Source organism: Rhinopithecus roxellana, chromosome 5, assembly GCF_007565055.1.
Source record: "Rhinopithecus roxellana isolate Shanxi Qingling chromosome 5, ASM756505v1, whole genome shotgun sequence".
NCBI lineage: Eukaryota > Metazoa > Chordata > Mammalia > Primates > Cercopithecidae > Rhinopithecus > Rhinopithecus roxellana.
The window spans coordinates 107,978,072-108,004,957 of NC_044553.1; the positions used below are offsets into that span (position 1 = coordinate 107,978,072).

A 26,886-nucleotide genomic window follows, 5' to 3' on the forward strand; every position below is an offset into this window, starting at 1 on the left:
CCCTTAACAGTAGCTCTCTGCAGGGGCTAGATTATGGCGAAACTTGCACTTTTCAAAATATTTGTTTTTGTAGTATTTGAAAATTTTACACAAAATGTATATTCTTATAATTAGAAGAAAATAATAAAGATATATTTTATTTCCCTAATGGACTTGCCTGTGGTTCATCCTTCACAAGTGTCATATCTTTGGCACTGCCACCAAAAGATGTACTCTGTGGGGCATGGCTGTTGTGCCAAACCAGTTTTGAAGCTCTTAGGCACATGAATTCTCAATGTTTAATGTTTAATGTTTAAAGTAACACTTCATTTTTTAAAAAAAATAATTCTCACATTTTAAAGGGTATGTTCTCTTCCTGTGATCCAGAGAATGGGGTCGAGGGTCTATTGATTTATCTCATTTTATAGACTTCAAGAGATTTGTAGGCTGCCTTCCTCCTTACTCAGATTATTAGTCTGTTTTTATTTGAAGATTCCTCTGGTGTCAGTTTTAGTTGTTCTGCTCTATATTTTTTCTCTAGTCCCCCTCCCCGAGTCCTTTAACCACTTTGTTAAGGTTTCATTTATATACCATAAAATTCACCCACTCCAATTGACATTTGTCTTTCTGGTGTAGTATTGTAGGAGAATTTGCTATAGGACCCTGGGAATTGAATGGTCTGAACTCTAATTTTGTTGAGCTCTGTGATCTTGGCTGCTCACAGATTGTTTTAGGTACACTTTTTTTTTTTTTTTTTTTTTTAAGAGACGGAGTCTTGCTCTGTCACCCAGGCTGGAGTGCAGTGGTGCTATCTCGGCACACTGCAGCCTCTGCCTCCCGGGTTCCAATGATTCTCCTGCCTCAGCTCCTGAGTAGCTGGCATTACAGGCGCATGCCACCACACCTACCTATTTTTTGTATCTTTAGTAGAGATGGGGTTTCACCATGTTGTCCAGGCTGGTCTCGTCCTGACCTCAGGTGATCTGCCTGCCTTGGCCTCCCAAAGTGCTGGGATTACAGTCAGGAGCCACTGCATCTGGCCAGGTATTCTTCCTTGATTGCACAGACTGGAAACTGAAGCTAGCTTGGTTTGGGGTGGGATAGATTGTTGAAAGCATATGTGTGAAATGATATTGGAAATAATATTCATGAAAATTGAAAAACAGGAGTCTTATTGGAGTGATGTTTCATAAAAATTGGAACCAGATTTTGATTCTGGATCCAAGTTAGTTCTAGAGACCACATCAGTAAAAGTTTATGGATCCTTCCTCTGGAACTCCACTGTTGTCCTTGGATTTGGGTGTCTGTATCTCCACTATTATCCTGTATGTCTTTTCTCTGTCTCATAGCTTTTGCCTACTGTCACGTCTTCATCTTTGTGCATTCACCTTGCCCTGACTTCTTACCCTTTTATCCTATCTGTTTTCACCTTATTTCTATTGCCTACTGCTTCAATCTTTTGTGTTTCTGAACACACAGTCTTTTTTTTTTTTTTTTTTTTTTTGAGACAGAGTCTCGCTCTGTCGCCCGGGCTGGAGTGCAGTGGCCAGATCTCAGCTCACTGCAAGCTCCGCCTCCCAGGTTCACGCCATTCTCCTGCCTCAGCCTCCCGAGTAGCTGGGACTACAGGCGCCCGCCACCTCGCCCGGCTAGTTTTTTGTATTTTTTAGTAGAGACGGGGTTTCACTGTGTTAGCCAGGATGGTCTCGATCTCCTGACCTCATGATCCGCCCGTCTCGGCCTCCCAAAGTGCTGGGATTACAGGCTTGAGCCACCGCGCCGGCCTGAACACACAGTCTTAAGAGCAGGATGCAGCTCTGCTTATCTTTTCATACGAACCCATCACAGAGGTTGCAGCTGTGGATTGGCTGCCCTTGGGTTAGTTAGTCACCTCCTAGTCCAATCAGTGGTGATTGGAGTGGAGTCAAAAAGTGTCAAACATGTTTCTTGTGAGCATAGGATGACTTCTTAGAAGGGAATTCGGGCTGAGCAGTCAGCACACTTGACAATTCAGAGCCTTATGGGGATAGAAGTTAGGAATGTTGACTGGGACATATCCTCTCAGATCACCTGAGAGATGAGATATGTTTTTATCCATATCTTAGTACTGATTCTCCAGAATGGGGTATTTCCTGCTATGAAGGTGGGATAGTCTGAAGGGAAACCTAGATGGGAGAAAAAGAGGGAGACCTGATGATTGAAGAAACTCCACAGTTGACTTTTATTTATACCATGCCTTCCCCTCCTTCTCACCCACTTTGAATGCCCTCTTATTTGAGAATCTGTGTACTAAATGCAAGTTAAGCTCTTTCTCTGGTTCTGACTCTTAATTTACCAAGCTTTCAAAAGTATTTTCAAGTGTTTATTTGGGTTGAAATATAGGGTCTTATTCTAGTTTAAGGTAAACAGATAAATCATGCACATTATAGAAGTGGTATTGAAAACCATCAAGGTCATACACTATCTTAGCATTTTCCAGGAACATAATTCTTCTTTGAGAAAATGGAGGCTCTATTATCTTTACGTTTGTGACCAAAATTTGCTACAAATATTAGGATCATATTATTAAATCTTGTTATTTGCCTGTTTCTTACCTCTCTGTGTGTCCCACCAACAAGAATACCATACATTTATCTTGTTAGGAAGTATTCCTAACAATATACGTTCTGTAAAATATCCTAAGGGGATGTAATGCCTTTGAATCCTTTAGCCTAGACTCCAGATATAGAAGACAGAAATAGATTCACATGGGTTAAATAATTTGAAATTCATCAAAAGGAATACTGCTGTCATTTCTACTGTATAGCCATTTTTTATATCTGAGCAAATACTGCTGTTCCTGAACTTTTGAAGTTTTTATCTAAATCATCTTTTAAAATATTTTAAATAAATTTACAAGTTTATATACACACATACACACCTATGTGTGTATATATATTACATACATAGTATATATTGTGTGTATATATATATTTCTATTTATAACACATATATTTCAGTTTTTTTGTAGAGATGGGATCTTGCTATGTTGCCCAGACTGGTCTCAACCTCCTAGAGGCAAGCCTTCTACCCTTTTTCTAAAGTTTTGGGATTACAATTGTGAGCCACTACACCTGGTCCAAGTTCATATTTCCTGTAGAGAATTTAGTATGTGTTATAGAATATACAGTAAAACACAAAAATGAAATAGAAATCTCTCTCAGTTCACCACCAGTTATTTTATATTTTCAATTTTTGTATTTATTGCAAGTTGTATGTGTATGCACGCACTGTGAGGTAAATATCTAACTTTATTTCACCCTCAAATAGCTTATTTATTCTAACACCTGTCAGATATGATTATTAAATACAGCATTATTGCTGACATGTTGTTGACACCTCTGCACAAGTGAGGCAGTTTGGGTGGGGCTCTTAAGGACTAGAGAGTGAATTATGCCCACCCATGGAATACCTCCCTCGATTCCCGGGGTGAGGGTCAGCATCACTCAGCTCCAGTTGATTGATTGATATCCTGTGGGAATTTTTTTTTTTTCAAGAAAAGTTGGCATCAGGATTTTTGGTAAAATCTTCCAAATATCAAAATGCTGCCAACTTATTTAAAAATTGTAAAACACCTTGTGGAACACACTGCAGTGGGCTTTAGCTTATGAACTTTTAGTGTGTAACCTTAGGCATATAGTCTAGCTATTAGCCTGGGTCAGTGGTACACTTGGGATTCACCAAGAGTCAGCCATATGCAGTGAGGATGTCCTCCAAATGTGGAGACCAAGGATACAGCAGCCTTCTGCAAAGAGGTCCATATGCAAGTTGATCACTTTGTAAATACCTCTGTTAGGGTTAGTGGTTATGGGCAGATGGAGGATTTACACATGTGTTGATTTCAGCTCTATGGCTCTCTGGTTTTATACTCCAAAGACCAGGCCATGGAGACACTGACTCATGCCATCTAGTTGCAGACAAGGCCAGCATGTACCAGAAAGCCATCTCTTTCATTCAGAGGCAGTAGCTTCCCTTTCCTTCTGGCTGTGTGAACGTTTACCCATGGTCCTAACTTGCCTTATTCTTTCTAGAATGAGCCTAGGAGGGAAGAGTTCCATTACCCCTCATTTGATGGAAGGGTAGATTTTGTTCTCATCAGACAATGAATGCTTTACTTTGTGAAGCATTCAGTTGATGCCAGGCCTAAGAAACTAGGTACACAATAGTTCACTTCTGAGCTAGGTGTCTCATATGCCTGATTTTGTTTCATCTTCACAGCAACTCTGTGATGAGTATTACTCTTACTTTACATATGTACAAAAATGGAGTTCAGAGAGGTGAAGATACTTTCCCAAGGACAGACTAATTTCTAGCATGTGGTAGTAGTCCTAGAACCAACATTTCCAGCCTATTCACTTGGACCATTAGTCTCTTGGAAGTCAGGCCACAAATAATTCCTCCTGAGGCTCGAGTATCTCCTTTCCATCAGCGATTGCTATGGACATCTTGTAGCCAGCACTACCTGTGCTGTGGTCTTCAGTCACTGCCCACTGTGTAAGCCACATGATCTGGCCTCTCTTATAGTCTCTTCCCCATGTTTCTCTGTGGTTCTGACACCCTCTTTCAATCTCCCATTATTCCCTTCCTTACCAAAACTTACTCTAAAAACATTCCAAGGTAAACAAACATCCCTACATCCTCAATGTCTTTTTATTGACATTTCCTCCTTCTGCCTGGCTGTCTTCTGATGACATTGCCTACCATGTACTTTTTTCAAGTGAATGCTACTCGTCCGTTCATGTTCCATGAACCTCTGGGTTAGGATATGGGATTGCTATTCTTTTTGTTCCCAGATCTGATGGCAAAGTTAATTCTTCTACCCTTGTTTTCAAACTTCTTCTTTCAAGACTCAGACCATCCGGTTATTCACCTTTCCAATCATTGTCAGCTCCTGGTGATGGTTCCTGTTCATTAGTGAATTTGGCTCCTGGTCTCATAATTTTTCTTTTCACCTGAATCTTCTAAGGTGACTTTTACCATCGCTAAGAATGACTTCTTCAACAGCTTATCCTCTCAACAACATTGATTCTCCACTTCACCTACCTGTTGTCATGACTGCTTTCTGGTTTTTAGCATCACCTTGAGCTATCCATCTTCGACATTTCAAACTTAAATACTTCCTTCTCTACAATCTTTGATTCTCCCAGTTCTTTCTTTCACCTGACTAATGAGGTGCCCATTCCTTGACTTCATAATGTTCTCTGGTTTTTTGACTCCCATCAGCATTTTTCTTCATTTACTTTCTGCCTCATACAGCCCAGATTTGTCATTTCATTGACAGTCTTGCCAGCATCTTCAGTCTCTTTGGTTCTTGACCTTCTGTCATATTTTTCCCAACAAAACTTGAATCCTTGATGAAGCTAATTCTCTACACATCTTTGTCATTGTATTTGGGCTAGGTTCTCACATGGTCTTCCAGACTGCTGGCAGACTTTCCATGTCTCCCTGTTAGGTCTCGCTTATTCTTCCCAACAGCTGTTTTAAACCTTCTGGTCTCTTTCAGCCTACCTGTAATCCCCTCCTCCACAATGTCAGAAGACATTCTTACCTTCTATTTCACAGAAAAGAGAAGAATTCTCACCTGCTTGCCACTGTATCTCAAAAGGTAATGGGATTGGCATTTTTTGCTTGCCTCCTGTCACTGGCAAAAACCTGTGCTCTGGACTTATCTTCTGTTTATGATCTTTTCTTCAGTATCTTCCACCTCTCCCTCTGTACTGGCTTGTAACCATCAGCTTTTAATCATGCTCAAGTCTGTCTTATCTTAAAAAATGCATAAATCCTTCTTTTAGTCCCACATTCCTCTGCATGTTTCCTCTTCCCCCTTCTTAGTCAAAGTTATACTATAATTACTGTCTCAATTACTCTGATAATGAGACTTGTACCTTACAGTAATGATGTGCATTAGCAGTATGAAATTGATCCTTGATCTATGACTCTCCAGGGTGATGCTAGGTGTAGAGAGATTATAAGTAAACATCAACCTTTTTTTACTGTTTCTTATTCTGGTTCTTACACCCTTCCAAGCAAAACTGCCAATGATCAAAGGAATTAAGACCATGTGGATGTGTAATTATTAGATTTACTATCTATGCAGCAGGCCTTCAAAGGTGGAGCAGTTCTTAGTGATGTCAGAGTTCAGGGTGTGACCACAGTACTGGGTGGCAGATGTGGACTGGCATCATACTGAGAAAAACCAAAAGTGGGTGAGGTAAAATGTAGTCAGAAGTGGTCTGTACATGGTCTAGTTTCATTTTGGAGGAAGGTCTGGAGAGGCCTTCAGGTTGGGTTTGTGCAGCAAAAGAAAACTTAATCAGTTTGTTATTCATAGTTGTTTCTAGATTGTTTTTTCCTCTCTTTTTCCTAACTCATGTCACTTTTTTTTTTTTTTTTTTTTTTTTTTTTTTTTTTTTTTTTTAGACAAGAGTCTCGTTCTATCACCCAGGCTGGAGTGCAGTGGTGATCATAGCTGACTGCAGCACAGAGCTTCTAGACACAAGCAGTCCTCCTGCCTCAGCCTCCCAAGTAGCTGGGACTACAGGCATGTGCCACCATGCCTGGCTAATTTTTAAATTTTTTTTTGTAGAGATGATGGCCTCGCTCTGTTGTCCAGGTTGGTCTTGGCTCAAGTGATCCTCTTGTTTTGGCCTTCTGAAGCACTGGGATTATAGGTGTGAGCCACTGTGCCTGACCCCATCTCAGTTTTGACACATACCATCAGGGTCAACCACCCTTCACCTCTCCTTGTGGCAAGCTTCTCATAAAGATAGTTACCCTGTTATCTGTGTCAGCTTTACAATTGTGCTTTACAATTCTGTAAAATAAGCCATATTAGTTGATTTATAACTTATAATTTTTTTTTTTTTTTGAGACAGAGTCTCGCTCTGTCACCCAGGCTGGAGTGCAGTGGCCAGATCTCAGCTCACTGCAAGCTCCGCCTCCCAGGTTCACGCCATTCTCCTGCCTCAGCCTCCCGAGTAGCTGGGACTACAGGCGCCCGCCACCTCGCCCGGCTAGTTTTTTGTATTTTTTAGTAGAGACGGGGTTTCACTGTGTTAGCCAGGATGGTCTCAATCTCCTGACCTCGTGATCCGCCCGTCTCGGCCTCCCAAAGTGCTGGGATTACAGGCTTGAGCCACTGTGCCCGGCCCATAACTTATAATGTTATACATTGATTTAAAATATAAAAACATAGTAGTGATTTAAGATAGAAAAGGAAACCAGGTTCAGTGGCTCACATCTATAATCCCAGCACTTTGGGAGACTGAGGCAGAAGGATCACTTAAGGACAGGAGTTTGAGAACTGCCACAGCAACGCAGTGAGACCCCATCTCTACAAAAAAATAAAATAAAAATTACCCTTGTGTGCCTGCAGTCCCTGCTACTCTGGAGGCTGAGGCAGGAGGATTGCTTGAGCCCAGGAGTTTGAGGCTGGAGTGAGCTATGATTGTGCCACTGCATCCAGCCTGAATGTTACAGTGAGACCCTGTCTCAAAAAAAAAAAAAAAAAAAAAAAAATTAAAACAACAAAAAGTGGTATTTCCTGTGGAGGGAGACTTGTGGTTACTTTATAGTTGGGGTACAATTTATGTATATAATTGTTATAAGTTCATACATAAGGAATTTAGGAACATATCTTCAGGTAACTCAGGTTCTGCCTGTATTTCAGTTATTTTTGTTGTCAGGCAAAATATTCTACCAATACACTGAAACAACAGACACTTTCAGGAGGTTCATATCTTCGTCCATACCTTCAGTTTTTCTTCTTTATTTTGCGGAAAGTTTTCTCTCATCAGCTTTCTATGTATTTGTTAGTGAACATTTCCAATGTTTTGGAAGTTGAACACTAAACTCCTTACATGAAATTTTACTGAATACAGAGGTGTTTTGGCAGGTACTAGTGACAAATGTGCACCTTCTGTGAGACGATTATCCATGGCACTTTAAAACCATGGGCAAGGGAGGAATTCTTTTCCCGTAACTCTCTATTAGCGGCAGAAATTGTCTGGAAGATATCTCCCATAATTTACTTCAGGTCTTCCAACTTTTTTTCAGCCCCCTGGAACATGAAAAGATTGGGTTGTTGCTTGACTGATTATATCTGTGCCTTGAAATGAAGCGGTTTAGTTTGGAATGCCTGGGAAGTAAAGCAGCAGAAGTTTCTGTCCCTGAATGCTATTACAGGGATTAATTCAACACATAGCTTCAGGACTTTGTTACCAATTGGAAAGATCATTTAGCATGTAAAAAATTTTGTCTCCTGAAAAGTGTTATGCATTCTCTACTTTTAAAATAATTTCCACTAGCAATAATAATATCTAGCATGATAAACCCTGTAACTGTTTTTATGTTTTTTTAAATTTGATCACACACACACACAAGTGGTAAGTGGCATTTTTTAAAGATACATAATGTGGCTGAAGTCACAGCAGAAGAGCTGTGCTTATGGACTTTTTTTCTCTAATGAATATGGGACTTCTTTCTCCAACCTTTGAAAATGTAGGTTAAAGTTGTTTGGAAAGGGTTAAGATGAAAAAGGCATTGAAGGAGGAATTGGGAGGCCTGACTCAGAGCTGAGCCAAGCCTCTGTCAGCTGTGTAACTGACCATGGCATTTCCTCTTTCTCACCATTAAATACATTTGAGAAACTCCAGGTTAAATAGAGTTGGACAGACTCTGTCATAGGCTTCTCAGAACCTTTAATACGTATATGTGATGTGAGCTCCAAGGCCGGCTGTATTTTTCAGCTGTATTATTTGACCAGACACTTATTTTTTAGGATGTAGATTTTCAGACAGAAACACTTGGTGTATCTCTAGCTTTCAGTTCCTCTCTAGATCTGAACTTGCCCTTCCTGAATGAATTTCAAAGAATCTGGAAATGGATGCGTAATTAGAGGAGCATAGATAGGTAGATAGGTATTCATTTTTCTGAGTATTCCCTAAAAGGTCTAACTCCAATAAAAGCATTGTTGTATAGGAAGCCTGAAATTTCTGTACAAGTGCATTTTTAGACTCTGTAAAGGACTTGACTGGAGACCCAGTCTCTGAAACTTCTGTATCAGGTCCAGGTCGTATCACAAAGGGTGGGAAAGTGCTTGAAGTTCTCCCACTCTCAAGTCTGGAGTTCAGCCGAATGAACAGGCAAGTGTGGTTTCCCCAGTTGCAAAGAGTGAAGGCATCTAAGACCTGAGAAGTGACTAAGATCATTCGATAGCCCAGGGTGTATTTCTGGCTTGCTTCTTTTGGGAACTTGGGTCAGTCTCTTACCTTTTGAGGGCATTAGCATGTTTTTCTATGAAATAAAGGCTTAGGCTGAGAAGATGCTGAGTGATTCTAAGAATCTCACAACTTTAATTTTATATGCTAGGACCCTAGACCACTACTAGACATGCTCCTTTTTTTCTGGTGTACTTGGTTGAGACCATGGTACTTATTGAAAATGTTGGCTAAGAAAACTGGTGTGAGATTTGACAGTGAAAGGCTCGATTGAGGTCCAGTGGACCATTGCTCCAGGGCTCTGATTATTTGACTTCTTGGATTTTCATTGGAGATCTCCATAGTCTTCTCTGGTTGGAGCCTTCTCTGGTGGTTTCAGCGGAGCAATGGTTCCTCATAAAGCAGTTTGCATGAAAAGACCAGGAGGCAGCGGGGAGGAGTGATTCTGAAGAAGACAGTCTGTTGCTAACTGATGGCAGTCTTGTCTTTCCCACTGAGCCCCAGTACACTTGGGAATGCTTCACCCAGTGTTTTAGGAATTCATTAGCAGTGGAATCTTGGCATGTGTGGTAAAAGTTTACTGCCTTCTGAATGTAGTGGTTAGAAGTATGGTCTTTGGAGTTAAATGGATTTGAACTTCTACTCTATCATTTGGAATTGTGTGATGTTAGTCAGTTAACCTCAGAGCTGGATTCTAGCTGGATGTCCTTCAAAAAAATACTTAACTTTTCTGTGCCTTAGTTACCTGCTGTATAAAATTGGTCTAATAGTTGTAACTACTACAGGGGATTATTGTAAGTAAACATTAGATAATTTCTGTAATATGCTTAGAGCAATGCCAGCCGTGAATAGGCAGTCCACAGATGTTAAGTTCTGGTTGTGGTTATTGTTGTGGTGGTGTTTTATCATCTGTATCACCTAGGGCACAAGCGAAGTCGTTAAAATTATATTAGGGAAAAATCCTGTAAATGGCCCATAAATTGCAGGTTGAGCATCCCAAATCTGAAAATCCAAAATCTGAAATGCTCCACAATTCAAAACTCTTCAAATACCAACATGGCACAAAAAGGAAATGCTCATTGGAGCATTTTGGATTTCAGATAAAGGATACTCAACCTTGTAGTCATTCTTGAGCACATTCAAGTTGATAAACACTGAGTTAAGGGGAGGAGCAAAAGTGAAGTATGTGTTTGAGCATTCTAATAGTTATTCTGTCTTTAAAAGAGAATTATATCAAATTTATCGATAATGGGGAATGAGTATAGAATTCTATAGTGTTACTAATTTTCTGCATGGTATACTAAGTTATGTTTAATGATAACTCTCTATAACCTAGGATGATCTTTTTTTTTCTTGTTTGCCTGGGACTAAGGGCTTTGATGGGATGTGGGAGTTTCAGTGCTAAAACCAGACAATTCAGGATGTGTCATCACCCTGCTATAAGTTTAATAGATTTGTCTGTTGAGACTATTGAAGGAGATATTAATGGGAAAGCACATAGCACACTGCTTGGCATGTAGTAACTGCTCCTTCAGTTGTGGTAGAATTGAGTCTAAATCTTTTGTAGAATTGAGTCTAAATCTAAATCTTGATACACTGCTTTTTGATAAATTGTAGGGAAGAACTTGGCCAACTGCTTTGTTGGCCCTTTGAACAGCTTTTACTGTCAGGCTCTTGGGCATTGATTTCTTTCAGTTTCAATGTCCTAAACTGTGAAAGGAGAATAGTAATATGTATCTCACCGGGATATTGTAAGGATTCAATAATGTGATTAGTACATTAAAAGTGAGTATCGCAGTGGCTGGCTCCCTCTAAGCTCTTAAGTGTTAGCTATTAGAATAGTAAAGTCCTTTAACATTTTATATAGATGCTATTTGGAATCAGTAGTCCCATCAGTGGGAAAAGTTGGAATGGTAGCTCTTGACTGAGTTTTTGACTCCTTTAGCTTTGCTCAGTTTTTTCTTAGAAGGTTTTAGCTTTCTTATTCTAGAATGCCTGAGAAAGAGCATTGTATACCTGCACAACTGAAAATGTGTGTTTACGAATTGTATTTTAGGTAATGATTAATCTGGTAGATTCTCCAGGACACGTGGACTTTTCCTCAGAAGTATCAACTGCTGTTTGCATTTGTGATGGATGCATCATTGTGATAGATGCTGTGGAAGGAGTCTGTCCACAAGTCATGGATTGTGATGAGAAAATACTTAAATGGTTAAGGGTGAGAAAAGAGTAGGAAATGACTGACTTGAGGCATTTCACTGACAATCAGAACATTGGTTTTATATTTCACATTTAGTAATGTTCCAGTCTGTGATGGAGTTAAATCACCAGAGTTCTGAAGGGATCTTAGAGATGATGACTTTAATTTAACATACTTTGTTTTTGTTTTTGTTTGTTTTGAAACAGAGTCTTGCTCTATCACCCAGGCTTTAGTGCGGTGGCGTGATCTTGGCTTACTGCAACCTTCACCTCCTGGGTTCAAGTGATTCTTATGCCTCAACCTCCACAGTAACTAGGATTATAGGCATGTGCCACCACACCTGGCTAATTTCTGTATTTTTAGTAGAGATGAGATTTCACCATGTTGGCCATGCTAGTCTTGAACTCCCGGCCTCAAGTGATCCACTTGCCTCAGCCTCCCAGAGTGCTGAGACACAGGTGTGAGCCACCATGCCCGGCCTTATTTGTCCTTCTTAAACTGTCAGTTGTGTAAAGGCAATGATGATTTCTTGTCTGTAGTTCTTTGCTACTATGCTGTATACATACTTTGTGAATGCCTATTGAATGCCTTTGTGTGACTGAAATAGTCTAGAGTGGTTATTAATCAAGATTTTCTAATGTGCTCTAATTATTTCAAATCATGAGTTTTACATTTTTCTTTCTGTTTTTATTAGACACAGGCAGTTCTGCGACAAGCTTGGCTTGAAAACATCTGTACAGTTTTAGTGATTAATAAGATAGATTGCTTGATAGTGGAACTGAAATTCACCCCACAAGAGGTCTATTCTCACCTCAAGAGTATTTTAGAACAGGTATTTTAATTTTTAGTATTTAAAAAATTTAGTCTCGAAGAAGAGTTGTAAGGAAGTTACCGAGCTGGGTATAAGCCATTGCTACAGAAAAGTGAACTTTTCCACTTCAGATTCCTACATGTTGGTGTTATTCTACAACAGTGGCTACAGAATAAGCATGTTTTCAGTCCCTTCCATCTCTTGGAAGCACCCATCATATAAAGCTTGGACAATAGGCTCTCTTGTTTAGAACTTTGTATCTTGGTTCCAAAATGAAGCAGTATTAGGATTTTATTACCTGTCTGTAGTATTTTATTACCTGTCATTAGAGGAAATTTTAGCCAAGCATTCATTCATTTATTTATTCAGCAAATATTTCATAGATATTTGTTGAATAAATGAATTATCGAATGTCCATCGTGCACTAGGGATTGTGAATATAAGTTGGACAGGTCAGAATCCCTATTTTCAAGGAGCTCACAGTATAGTAGGGGAGACAAACAAAAAGATACTTGGAGAGCAATGAGATAAGCCCTGGGTGTGATATGACAGCATAGATAAGGGCCATCTAACCCAGTCTGGGTCAAGAGGGAAGAATGAATTAGAAGTCGTACAATGGAAACCTTGAGATGGAAGTAAAGTAGGTGTTTGCCAGGTAGACAGTTAAGAAAAGGACATTCAAAAGAGAAGGAATATGACAGGCAAAGTCATAAAGGCAAGAAAAAGCACAGTACAATGTTTCATTTAAGGAACTGCAAATTGTTTTTTAGCTGATTGATTAGATCATGTTAAACATGATGAGATGGGAAAAAGGTTATGGATTCAGATGTTGATGAACCTTGTATGCCATGCATAGGAGTTTGAAATTTCTTCCTCAAGACAGTAGAAAGCATTGATGAGAGCAACTTGAGTATATTTATTTGCTAAGGGCAGGAAACAATAAAAGTAGAACAGTGAAAAAGAATGATGGATGGCTATCATTCCCTGTAGAAATAGGAGCCTGTAAAGTAACTCCTGCCCTGCATTGGCAGGAGAAAGGTCAGTGGTATTTGCAGACATAAATGAGCTTGTAGATTGGAATGTGGGGCACTTGAAGGAAATCTGAGTAACAGGTTCCATTTTCTTTCTGAGGTAGGGCATAAGATTACTACCTATTTGGGAGTGAAAGTACTTGAGGATTAGGAGTTGGGAAGAGGGCCTGAAGAGGGTAGTGAACATTTCAGACAACTGATGTGAGAAATGGGCAAGGCAGTGGACTAAGGTTACAAACTAGGATTGTGGGGTTGGAAATCATGAGTACTTTTTGATAGTAGGCTTCAGTGCTGAAAAACAAATTAAGGGTATGACATTAACATTTACATTAAACTAATAATAATCACAAAATGACCTTCCAAAAGCCTTAGAATTTAGTTGTGCTGAGTTTAGGAAGAATGGATACATGTAAGTTATTCACTGATTGTAAATGTCACCTCCATTCATGTGTGCGTAATGAGCCCAAACTGATGGATGATTCTAGCCCTAACACGGGTTAAACAGTGTTTCTCCTGCCATGAGCATGCTAAGTATCTGAATGACACTCTGCCATTTCACCATCTCTCCTAGATTAATGCACTCACAGGAACTCTTTTTACTTCTAAAGTCCTAGAAGAAAGAGCGGAGAGAGAGACTGAATCCCAAGTGAATCCAAATTCTGAACAAGAAGAGCAAGTATATAACTGGAACGCTGGCTCGGAGGACACAGATGATTCTCACCTTTACTTCTCCCCAGAACAGGAAAATGTAGTGTTTACCAGTGCAATAGATGGGTGGGACTTTGGGTAAGTCTGTTCGAATCTGATTAAATCTGTTTGTGGATTTTATATGTAATTGGCTTTTTTAAGTGAAACTTTTTATTTTGAGATAATTATAGATTCACCTACAGTTGTAAGAGGTAATACAGAGAGTTCTCTGGTGCCCTTTACCTGGTAACTGCCTCCTATCCATGATAACATCTTGTAGAACTGTAGTACAATAACCTCAACCAGGACTTTGCCATTTGCCATCAATATACAGAACATTTCTATCACCACAAGGCTCCCTCACGTTGCCCTTATGTTGTCACAGCTACTTCCTTCCCACCCTCAAACCCTTTTTAACCCTTGACAACCATTTATCTTATCTCCAAATTTGTCATTTCAAGGATGTTATAGAAATGGAATCAAAAGTTTGTTATAGACATGGAACCAAAAAATATTACATATTTTTTGGACTGACTTGTTTTACTTAGCATAATTCTCTAGAGACTTATCCAAGTTATTGCATGCATTAATACTGTAGTTGATTCCTTTCTGTTGCTTAGTAGTATTCCATGGTGTGGATGTACCCCAGTCTAACCATTCACCCATTCGACATCTGTTTTTTTTTTTTTTTTTTTTCATTTTTGGGCCATTATGAGTAAAGCTACTATAAACATGCATGTGTAGGTTTTCGTGTGAACATAAGTTTTCATTTCTCTGGGATAAATGCCTGGGAGTGCAGTTTCTGGATCATATGGTAGTTGTACGTTTAGTTTTTAAGAAACTACCAAACTGTTTCCAGAGGGACTGTACCATTTTATATTCTCACCAGCAATGAATGCATGAGTGATCCAGTTTCTCCACATTTTCATGTTTAGTGTTGTCACTATTTTCATTTTAGCAGTTCTGTTGGGTGTGTACTAATATGGTATTGTGGTTTTAATTTGCATTTTCCTAACAGCTGGTTTACCTTGAACATCTTTTCATGTGCTGATTTGTCATCTGTAGGTCCTCTTGGGTGAAAAATCTTTTCACATCATTTCCCATTACTTTATTGGGTTTTTTTTTTTTTTTTTTTTGGTACTCCTGGGTTTTGAGAGTTTTTTCTATTCTAAACAGTAGTCCTTTGTCTCATATGTGCTTTGCAAATATTTTCTCCCAATCTATAGTTTGGCTTCATATCCTCTAACAGTGTCTTTCAAAGTGAGCAAAGTTTTGTTGTTGTTGTTTTGTTTTGTTTGAGACAGAGTCTTGCCGTGTTGCCCAGGCAGAAGTGCAGTGACGCAATCTTGGCTCACTGCAACCTCCACCTCCCAGGTTCAAGCGATTCTCCTGCCTCAGCCTCCTGAATAGCTGGGACTACAGGTGTGCACCACCACTCCCCGCTAATTTTTGTGTTTCTTTTAGTAGAGACGAGGTTTCACCATGTTGGCCAGGCTGGTCTCGAACTGCTGACCTCAGGTAATCCTCCCGCCTCGGCCTCCCAAAGTGCTGGGATTACAGGTGTGAGCCACCACTCCCAGCCAGCAAGGTAAGCAAAATTTTTAATTTGGCTGAAGTTTCCTTTATCATTTTTTCTTTTTATGGATCTTGATTTTAGAGTCAAGTTGAAGAACTCTTTGCCTAGCTCTGGGTCCTAAAGATTGTCTCTCATTTTTTTCTAAAAGTTTTAGTTTTACTTTTTACATTTAACTCCATGACTCATTTTGAGTTAATTTTTGTATAAAGTGTGAGGCTTTGGTTGAGGTTTTCTTTTGGTGGTGGGAGAGGACCTATGGATTTCCCTTTACTCTAGAACCCTTTGTTGAAAAGGCTATCTCTTCTCCATAGAATTGCTTTTGCGCCTTTGTCAAAATGCACAATTTTTTGTTGGGCATACTTGTGTGGGTCTGTTTCTGAGTGTTTTGTTCTGTTCGTTTAATCTATGTGTCTGTCTTTCCAACAGTACCACGTAATTTTGATTAGTGTAGCTACATAATAAGTCTTGAAATCAGGTAGATTATTTCTGTCCACATTATTTTTTTTTTCAAAATTACTTTGCTGTTCAAGGCCTTTGCCTTTCCATGTAGATTTTATAGTAATCTTACCTATATCTGCAAAAACATCTTGCTAGGATTTTGATGGAAATTGCTTGGCAAACCTGTTAATTTGGGGAGAATTTTGACATTTTTGCTATGTTGAATCTTTTCTGTTCCATGAACACTATGCCTCTCCATTTATTTAAAATTTTTAAAAATTCTTTTATGAGCATTTTATAGTTTTCAACATATAAGTGCTATACATGTTGAGTTAGATTTACACTTAATTTTCCATTTTTCTGAATGATTATAAGTGATATTTTTAATTTTGGTGTTCACACATTCATCTAGTATATAGAAATACAATTAATTTTTGAATGTTGATCTTGTATACTGTCACCTTGCTGAACTCACTTGAAATTCTTTGTAGATATTTTGGAATTTGCTATGAGACAACCTTGTCTGCAAATAGGAATTGTTTTATTTTTTCCTTTTCTATTTGCATGCTGTTTTCTCTTTTGCTGATTGCACTGGCTAGAATTTCCAGCACTATTTGACTGACAGTGATGAGAGTGGACGTCCTTGCCTTGTTCTTGATCTTAGGAGAAAACCATTAAGTCTTTCATCTTTAGAAATAATGTTAGGGCTGCAGACTGTTTTTGGATGTCCTTTATCAAGTTGAGGAAGCCCCCTAATATTCTTATTTTTCTGAAAGTCATTATTATGAATGTGTCAAGTTTTCTCACATACCTTTTCTGTATTAATATATTTGTATGATTTTTCTTCTTTAGCTTGTTAATATGGTATATTACATTGTTTGATGTTTTTCAATATTGAACCAGTCTTGCATTTCTTTATAGATTTTATATACAATTGATTTTTAACTTTAACTTTATTCTTCAGTAAATTCAAATGTATACCACAAAAGGATCCTACCTTATTCCTTAGCTCAGTTTACTTCCTGTCAGTTTTTTGTTTATCTTTCTAAAGTTATTTACACATAGCTGAACAAATATATTTATATATTTATATTAACTTTTATACCAACAGTAGCAAAAGTTAGTCTAGCTTTATTGAGGATGTACATATGCTAAATATTGAGTTAGTCACTTTATTTAAATTATTTCACCAAATTCTGACAACACTCCTTTGAAATAGATATTACTATTTATTATCTAGGTCTCAAGAACATTGAGTATCTTTTGTTCAACATCAGTCAGCTACTAAGAGGCAGAGCTGATATTAAGATTAAAGTCTGCCTGACTCTGAAGCATGTGTTTTTTTGACATGGTTTTTCTCTGGTGTCTGCCTTATCGGGTATAAGGATCCTTATTTCTTCTTATTGCCTCTTCCGAATTTGTACATGCTGAGGCCATGTTGACAGTGACATTGGATTTCAGAATGGAGTAGGTAATTGATCACATTTTTTGACTACATCAATTTCTGACTTGTGGAATTAAAAAATCCAAATGTAGTTAAAAAATTATTACTTTGAGAAAAATGTCTGTGGTTTGGATAAATAATAGTGGGACCATAATGATCTTTACTTTAGTTGTGGGCTTGATATTGCATGTAAGTTGCAGGGATCGTAGAACTAGAAATGATGCACTAGGAGAAAACAGTCTCTTCATGAAACATGTATCAGTATGACTTAGAATTGGAAAGAAAGAAAGGATCAGGAACTGACTAGAATGCAAGACTTGGGAGTAGCCTAACAAATCTCTGGCTTCATTTTTTAAAATGTATTTTCCTTTTTACTGGAAATTGTTCTTCAATTTCCCTTTGACCAGATTTTGTCTTGGGCAAGGCAGTGTAATATAATATCATAATTTTCTGTTTGTAATGAATTATAGATACCTTAGTCCGTTTGATGCCCGAAAGATCATACTAGAGCTTAAATAAATTGAGGTAATGTGTATATGATAAAAATAGAAATTGTGAACCTGCTGAGAATTTGCACTTTTCATATATGGTTGATGAGTTGTCATTATCACCTTTCTAGGCCTCAGTTTACTTATCTGAGAAAACAGGAATATTGGGCTAAGATGATTTCAAGACTTTCTTCAGATTCATTCACAGTGATTCATTCAGTTGTGTAATAGGGTCAGACCTGTTGATTTCCTGATTTGTGAGCATTCTGCTAGTAAACCACAAGGTGGGAGGCTTGTCCCTTTCTTGCAGTGATTTTCATGAGTAATTCAATGTTTTATGCTAATTTTAGTCTAAATCACACAAATTGGGGGAAGTTTATTGTGGAAGGAGAAGGAATGGGGAGGAAGTTGAATGGATAGAATAAGGGTAATTTACGTAGCCCTTACTTTTGATATTTTTGGATACTATCAGCCAATAAATGAATGTTCCCCTGTATTAGACAAGGTCAGATTTAGAGATCGGCTAGTGTCTGTTCTCAACAAGTTGATATGTGAATTTATGGGAAAGTAGTGGTGGAAATGAAAGCACCAGAGACTTTTTCCTTCCCATTTTCCTCTAAAACGTCAGTGAATAGACCAAGTTGACAGCTGCGTGTGTCACAAAAGGTGGAATTTGCAAGATGGTTCTATAAACTCTCTGCAGTGGGAAAGGATTAAGAAGTGTGCCTAGAGGCTGAACCTAGGTCTTCTGACTAAATCTGTCCTGTTAATTGATGTTAATCTGGGAGAGTCTGCTCTGAAAAGCAGAAACACATTGACTTGGATGGGTAGCAGCAAGAATCTAAGTTCTAGTTTTAGATACATAGAAATGAGTCCCCAACCTTACAGCATAGAGACAGGAGAGAAGAGACAATGAAAAGCCCTTTGTAATAGATTTACTTGTCTTTGTGTAACCGTGTCTTAGAATTCTGTAGTTAACAGTAATCCACTTCGTAGCTTGGAGGGCAAAAGGGTGTGTGGTTCAGTAATTTCATACTTGACTGAGTTGTCATTCGGGAAGATAGACAATGAATAGATCAGTAGTCTTGGAATATAAATAGGTCTGCAGGTCTCTTAGACTCTTGTTTGCAGTTACTCTGTGGAGGAAAGGAATTGAAATAGAATTCAAGAATGGAGAAGTGTTAGAAATTGTCAGTGTTTAAAAATTGTAGCTGATGAATGACAAAAATTAATAAAAACACTAGCAGTAATGGGGAATGGGTTGATGTTAAGCAAATTTTATGGTGACTATGGAATAAAAAAGAATGAAAAGGATAAGAAACAAGATTTTGAAAGATTTATGTACCCGTGTGTGTACACATGTGTGAATATTTTATGTGGTGTACTAGAAGAGCCTAGCCTAAGCAAATGGGCAAATGTCTTACTATAATTTATGATTTTGATGGAGGTGTTAGAGTATTTGTTTATAAAAATCTTTAAGTTTGCCACTTTCAGAATTAAGAGCAGGATGTTTATCTGGCATGTCATTATAAAAGATAAATGAATGTATAATATAGTCTGGGTAACACAAAACATTTTTTAAAAATCCTGAAAGAATAGAAACCACACTAGAAATCTAACTGATCAAAACAGTTGTACCAATAAAGGATTGTACCAATAAATATATGAAATCCTCTATTAAGGAGATATTTTTTAGAAAGGAAATTTTATTAAAAAAATAAATCCAGAAGTTTGATAAATAAAAGAGATAAACATAAAGCATAATGGACAGAAGCTACATACCAAAGCTTTGACTCAGATATATCAACCAAATATGAATGAAAAGAGAGGTTTGGCAATATTAACAATAAAATAGGATTTATGGTAAATGAATTATGGCATAAGGATCATTTTCACATAGATAATTGACACATTTACTAGTGAAGAGACTAACTATCAATTATAACAACAAAGTGCATGAGACAAAAATAGAACTGCAAGTGGAACTCTGAAGGCACTTGGTTTGGGGGAGATCTACACAGGTTAATTAGGAAGATGAACCATATGAATGGAATAATTAAAGTCAGAATTTCAGTGTCAGTGAAGGATAGACAAAAATTCATTCTATATCAGGTGAAAAAGTAATTCAAATTTAAAAGAAAGAAAATGTCACAGGTTTCATGTGTTCATCACTCAGTCATTAGCTCCGGTTTTAACCATCTAAGAAGAGATCCAAGTTGCCAATGTGGAGAGCAAAGCTTCAGCTGTATTTATTGAGGCCCCAGGGAGCATCACTACTAAAGAATAGGGCTCCCTTCTAAAGTTAGGTTGGAGAATGCCTGGGAAGTCAGTCCACACTGGTTGCCTCCTATTGTTTCCTTCCACGTGTAGACCTTGGACTTGCCTGTAGGTCCTGAATTGGATTTGCAAATCTGCATGGCAGGTTGCAGCCTGCCTAGCAAAACTGGGTGTTGATAAATGGGAAGCCGCAGAGATAAGGGTATCCTGACTTAACATCTGGAAGTAAGGCTCTGTGTGCCATTCTGGGTGTGCAGAAACACAGGAAGCCAGGAGGAGGCCTGACTCTTTTTAGGGATCCACAGATAGGCAGCAAGGCAGAGCCTGCTTTCTTTTTGAGGCATAGGAACTCTACCAGTGGTTGGCAGCCTTTCACATTGTCTTCATTTGTGGAGGAGTGATTAAAGAGTCACCTGTGAACAAAGATAGTTTTATTTCTTCTTTTCTAATTAGTATACTTTTTATTTCCTTTTCTTGTGTGATTGCATTAGGTTGGGCTTTCAGTATGGTGTGGAAAAGAACTGGGGATATCCTTTTCTTGTGTTTTTTTGTTTTTTTGTTTTTTGTTTTTTTTCCTGAGCAGGCATCTTTTAAGATGCTGGTACTTTGAAAATTCTCACCTCAAATCTTAGATTAAATTATACTGTTCTCTAAAGAAAAGGTATCTCTTGGGTGCTTTATCCAGACGATGTAGACGCCATATATAGGACCCTTAGTTGTTGTTGACTGTCCTCCTCTGACTGTAGACCATGGTGGTAACTGGTTTCTCTGTGGGCTGATGAGAGTTAAGTCAGTGTGTGTATGTTTACCATTAATCTAGGATAATGAAAACCTTGTTTTGGCAGGTTGTGGCTCAAGAGTTTCTCTCATTTGTAAGCAACTGTCACTTATAGCAGTGAGTAGCTGAAATAAAGCTTCATTGTTGGCATAGTTGTGACAAGCAACTGGAGCTTGCATTTTCTTTTCCATAGTTTTATTTTGCTTTACATGTGTAAAATTAAGAAACAAAGCTATAGCATGTATTACCAATTAGTGTAGACCCGAACATGGGCTTTGGAACCAGACCGCTTGGTTTTAAATCCCCACCTCACTTCTTCCCTGCGTGATATCTCTGTGCTTCATTATCCTTTTCTGTAAAATGGGGAAATTTTGTAGGATAGTGGATTAGGTTTAGTAATACATGTGTAAAGAAGTTTGAACAGTACCTGTCACAGAAATGTTCAAATGTTACCTATGCTATTCATTTTTATTAATAACGTGAACATTTGGTCTTCTTTCAGAATTGAGCACTTCGCCAGAATCTACAGTCAAAAAATTGGCATCAAAAAGGAAGTTCTTATGAAAACCTTGTGGGGAGATTACTATATAAATATGAAGGCTAAAAAGATCATGAAGGGTGATCAGGTAATGTGGTGTATATCCCTTTTGACTGTTGGTCATGTTCTTGCCCTATGAAAATCTATCGTGTAATATCCGTAATAAATGTAATTCAGCTTTAATTTATGCAGCTGAGTTCATGAGGGATTTTTTTACTGTGTATAATTGTGAAAGGCTTACAACTCTCATATACAGGTATTGTTCATATAGAGTTCTTAGTTCTTTTAAGTGTAGTGAGCAAAGAACTGCTTTTTCTTTTCTTTCTATTCTTTTCTTTTTTTTTAGAAGACCGAAAATCTTAGATCTTGGGCACCTGAAGACACACATTTTCTGCCATGCATTTGTTTGTCTCTGTCACCATAAAGAGATGTCTCTTATAGACATCCCTGTATGGTTCACACTGTCCTAGTCTCAGTTGAAGCCTTATCTCACTGCATGCTGGTCATAGTGCGGTGTAGATCGGGAGAGGTGGATGCTCCCTGAAACCCCTTCTTCTATAGATAGAGGTGGTGTAGGAATGCTGTCATATACCCTCAAAGGATACTTTTCTTGTAGCTTTATTTATTTATTTATTTTTATTATACTTTAAGTTCTAGGATACATGTGCACAATGTGCAGGTTTGTTACATATGTATACATGTGCCATGTTGGTGTGTTGCACCCATTAACGTGTCATTTACATTAGGTATATCTCCTAATGCTCTCCCTCCCCCCTCCCCCCTCCCCCCAATAGGACCCGGTGTGTGATGCTCCCCTTCCTGTGTCAAAGTGATCTCATTGTTCAATTCCCACCTATGAGTGTGAACATGCAGTATTTGGTTTTCTGTTCTTGTGATAGTTTGCTGAGAATGATGGTTTCCAGCTGCATCCATGTCCCTACAAAGGACATGAACTCATCCTTTTTTATGGCTGCATAGTATTCCATGGTGTGTATGTGCCACATTTTCTTAATCCAGTCTGTCACTGATGGACATTTGGGTTGATTCCAAGTCTTTGCTATTGTGAATAGTGCCACAGTAAACATACGTGTGCATGTGTCTTTATAGCAGCATGACTTATAATCCTTTGGATATATCCCCAGTAATGGGATGGCTGGGTCGAATGGTATTTCTTGTTCTAGACCCTTGAGGAATCGCCACACTGTTTTCTACAATGGTTGAACTAGTTTACAGTTCCACCAACAGTATAAAAGTGTTCCTGTTTCTCCACATCCTCTCCAGCACCTGTTGTTTCCTGATTTTTTAATGATTGCCATTCTAACTGGTGTGAGATGGTATCTCATTGTGGTTGGTTTTGATTTGCATTTCTCTGATGGCCAGTGATGATGAGCATTTTTTCATGTGTCTGTTGGCTGTATGAATGTCTTCTTTTGAGAAATGTCTGTTGATATCCTTTGCCCACTTTTTGATGGGGTTGTTTGTTTTTTTCTTGTAAATTTGATTGAGTTCTTTATAGGTTCTGGGTATTAGCCCTTTGTCAGATGAGTAGATTGCAAGAATTTTCTCCCATTCTGTAGGTTGCCTGTTCACTCTGATGGTAGTTTCTTTTGCTGTGCAGAAGTTCTTTAGTTTAATTAGATCCCATTTGTCAATTTTAGCTTTTGTTGCTGTTGCTTTTGGTGTTTTAGACATGAAGTCCTTGTCCATGCCTATGTCCTGAATGGTACTACCTAGGTTTTCTTCCAGGGTTTTGATGGTTTTAAGTCTAACATTTAAGTCTGTAATCCATCTTGAATTAATTTTCGTATAAGGAGTAAGGAAAGGATCCAGTTTCAGCTTTCTACTTATGGCTAGCCAATTTTCCCAGCACCATTTATTGAATAGGGAATCCTTTCTCCATTTCTTGTTTTTGTCAGGGTTGTCAAAGATCAGATGGCTGTAGATGTGTGGTATTATTTCTGAGGGATCTGTTCTGTTCCATTGGTCTATATCTCTGTTTTGGTGCCAGTACCATGCTGTTTTGGTTACTGTAGCATTGTAGACTTGTTTGAAGTCAGGTAGCATAATTCCTCCAGCTTTGTTCTTTTGGCTTAGGATTGTCTTAGCAATGCGGGGACTTTTTTGGTTCCATATGAACTTTAAAGCAGTTTTTTCCAATTCTGTGAAGAAAGTCATTGGTAGCTTAATGGGGTGGCATTGAATCTATAAATTACCTTGGGCAGTATGGCCATTTTCACAATATTGATTCTTCCTATCCACGAGCATGGTATGTTCTTCCATTTGTTTGTGTCTTCTTTTATTTCACTGAGCAGTGGTTTGTAGTTCTCCTTGAAGAGGTCCTTTACATCCCTTATAAGTTGGATTTCTAGGTATTTTATTCTCTTTGAAGCTATTGTGAGTGGGAGTTCATTCATGATTTGGCTCTCTGTTTGTCTGTTACTGGTATATAAGAATGCTTGTGATTTTTGCACATTGATTTTGTATCCTGAGACTTTGCTGAAGTTGCTTATCAGCTTAAGGAGATTTTGGGCTGAGACAGTGGGGTTTTCTGAATATACAATCATGTCATCTGCAAACAGGGACAATTTGACTTCTTCTTTTCCTAATGGAATACCTTTATTTCTTTCTCTTGCCTGATTTCCGTAGCCAGAACTTCCAAACTAGGAGTGGTGAGAGAGGGCACTCCTGTCTTGTGCCAGTTTTCACAGGGAATGCTTCCAGTTTTTGCCCATTCATTATGATATTGGCTGTGAGTTTGTCATAAATAGCTCATTATTTTGAGATACGTTCCATCAATAGCGAATTTATTGAGAGTTTTTAGCATGAAGGGCTGTTGAATTTTGTCAAAGGCCTTTTCTGCATCTATTGAGATAATCATGTGGTTTTTGTCTTTGGTTCTGTTTATATGCTGGATTACGTTTATTGATTTGCATGTGTTGAACCAGCCTTGCATCCCAGGGATGAAGCCCACTTGATCATGGTGGATGAGCTTTTTGATGTGCTGCTGGATCTGGTTTGCCAGTATTTTATTGAGGATGTTTGCATCGATGTTCATCAGGGATATTGGTCTAAACTTCTCTTTTTTTGTTGTATCTCTGTCAGGCTTTGGTATCAGGATGATGTTGGCCTCCTAAAATGAGTTAGGGAGGACTCCCACTTTTTCTATTGATTGGAATAGTTTCAGAAGGAATAGTACCAACTCCTCCTTGTACCTCTGGTAGAATTCGGCTGTGAATCCATCTGGTCCTGGACTTTTTTGGGTGGGTAGGCTATTAATTATTGCCTCAATTTCAGAGCCTGCTATTGGTCTCTTCAGGGATTCAACTTCTTCCTGGTTTCATCTTGGGAGAGTGTAAGTGTCCAGGAAATTATCCATTTCTGCTAGGTTTTCTAGTTTATTTGCGTAGAGGTGTTTATAGTATTCTCTGATGGTAGTTTGTATTTCTGTGGGGTCAGTGGTGATATCCCCTTTATCATTTTTTATTGCTTCTATTTGATTCTTCTCTCTTTTCTTCTTTATTAGTCTTGCTAGTGGTCTATCAATTTTGTTGATCTTTTCAAGAAACTGGCTCCTGGATTCGTTGATTTTTTTGGAGGGTTTTTTTGTGTCTCTATCTCCTTCAGTTCTGCTCTGATCTTAGTTATTTCTTGCCTTCTGCTAGCTTTTGAATGTGTTTGCTCTTGCTTCTCTAGTTCTTTTAATTGTGATGTTAGGGTGTCAATTTTAGATAATTCCTGCTTTCTCTTGTGGGCATTTAGTGCTATAAATTTCCCTCTACACACTGCTTTAAATGTGTCCCAGAGATTCTGGTATGTTGTATCTTTGTTCTCATTGGTTTCAAAGAACATCTTGATTTCTGCCTTCATTTCGTTATATACCCAGTAGTCATTCAGGAGCAGGTTGATCAGTTTCCATGTAGTTGAGCGGTTTTGATTGAGTTTCTCAGTCCTCAGTTCTAGTTTAATTGCACTGTGGTCTGAGAGACAATTTGTTATAATTTCTGTTCTTGTACATTTGCTGAGGAGTGCTTTACTTCCAATTATGTGGTCAATTTTGGAATAAGTGCGATGTGGTGCTGAGAAGAATGTATATTCTGTTGATTTGGGGTGGAGAGTTCTGTAGATGTCTATTAGGTCCGCTTGGTGCAGAGTTGAGTTCAATTCCTGGATATACTTGTTAACTTTCTGTCTCGTTGATCTGTCTAATGTTGACAGTGGGGTATTAAAGTCTCCCATTATTATTGTATGGGAGTCTAAGTCTCTTTGTAAGTCTCTAAGGACTTGCTTTATGAATGTGGTGCTCTTGTATTGGATGCATATATATTTAGGATAGTTAGCTCTTCCTGATGAATTGATCCCTTTACCATTATGTAATGGCCTTCTTTGTCTCTTTTGATCTTTGATGGTTTAAAGTCTGTTTTATCAGAGACTAGGATTACAACCCCTGCTTTTTTTTTTTGGTTTTCCATTTGCTTGGTAGATCTTCCTCCATCCCTTTATTTTGAGCCTATGTGTGTCTCTGCATGTGAGATGGGTCTCCTGAATACAGCAAACTGATGGGTCTTGACTCTTTATCCAGTTTTCCAGTCTGTGTCTTTTAATTGGATCATTTAGTCCATTTACACTTAAGGTTAATATTGTTATGTGTGAACTTGATCCTGTCATTATGATATTAACTAGTTATTTTGCTCGCTAGTTGATGCAGTTTCTTCCTAGCATCTATGGACTTTACATTTTGGCATGTTTTTGCAATGGCTGGTAGCTGTTGTTCCTTTCCATGTTTAGTGCTTCCTTCAGGATCTCTTGTAGGGCAGGCCTGGTGGTGACAAAATCTCTAAGCATTTGCTTGTCTGTAAAGGATTTTATTTCTCCTTCACTTATGAAACTTAGTTTGACTGGATATGAAATTCTGGGTTGAAAATTCTTTTCTTTAAGAATGTTGAATATTGGCCCCCACTCTCTTCTGGCTTGGAGAGTTTCTGCTGAGAGATCTGCTGTTAGTCTGATGGGTTTCCCTTTGTGTGTAACCCGACCTTTCTCTCTGGCTGCCCTTAACATTTTTTCCTTCATTTCAACTTTGGTGAATCTGACAATTATGTGTCTTGGAGTTGCTCTTCTCGAGGAGTGTCTTCGTGGCGTTCTCTGTATTTCCTGAATTTGGATGTTGGCCTGCCTTACTAGGTTGGGGAAGTTCTCCTGGATGATATCCTGCAGAGTGTTTTCCAACTTGGTTCCATTTCCCCATCACTTTCAGGCACACCAGTCAGACGTAGATTTGGTCTTTTCACATAATCCCATACTTCTTGGAGGCTTTGTTCATTTCTTTTTACTCTTTTTCCTCCACATTTCTCTTCTCGCTTCATTTCATTCATTTGATCTTCA

At 38.4% G+C, this 26,886-nt stretch overlaps 1 protein-coding gene across 1 annotated transcript in view; it reads left to right on the forward strand.

Annotated features, from left to right (window-relative positions):
* The window catches only part of LOC104670009 (elongation factor-like GTPase 1), a 44,845-nt gene that overhangs the window by 876 nt on the left and 17,083 nt on the right, over nt 1-26,886 (forward strand). Inside the window, exons 2-6 of the mRNA XM_030930832.1 lie at nt 9,501-9,511; nt 11,293-11,415; nt 12,131-12,268; nt 13,850-14,064; nt 21,469-21,592. Coding sequence (XP_030786692.1) covers nt 9,501-9,511; nt 11,293-11,415; nt 12,131-12,268; nt 13,850-14,064; nt 21,469-21,592 — 611 coding nt within the window. The remainder of the gene's footprint in view (nt 1-9,500; nt 9,512-11,292; nt 11,416-12,130; nt 12,269-13,849; nt 14,065-21,468; nt 21,593-26,886) is intronic.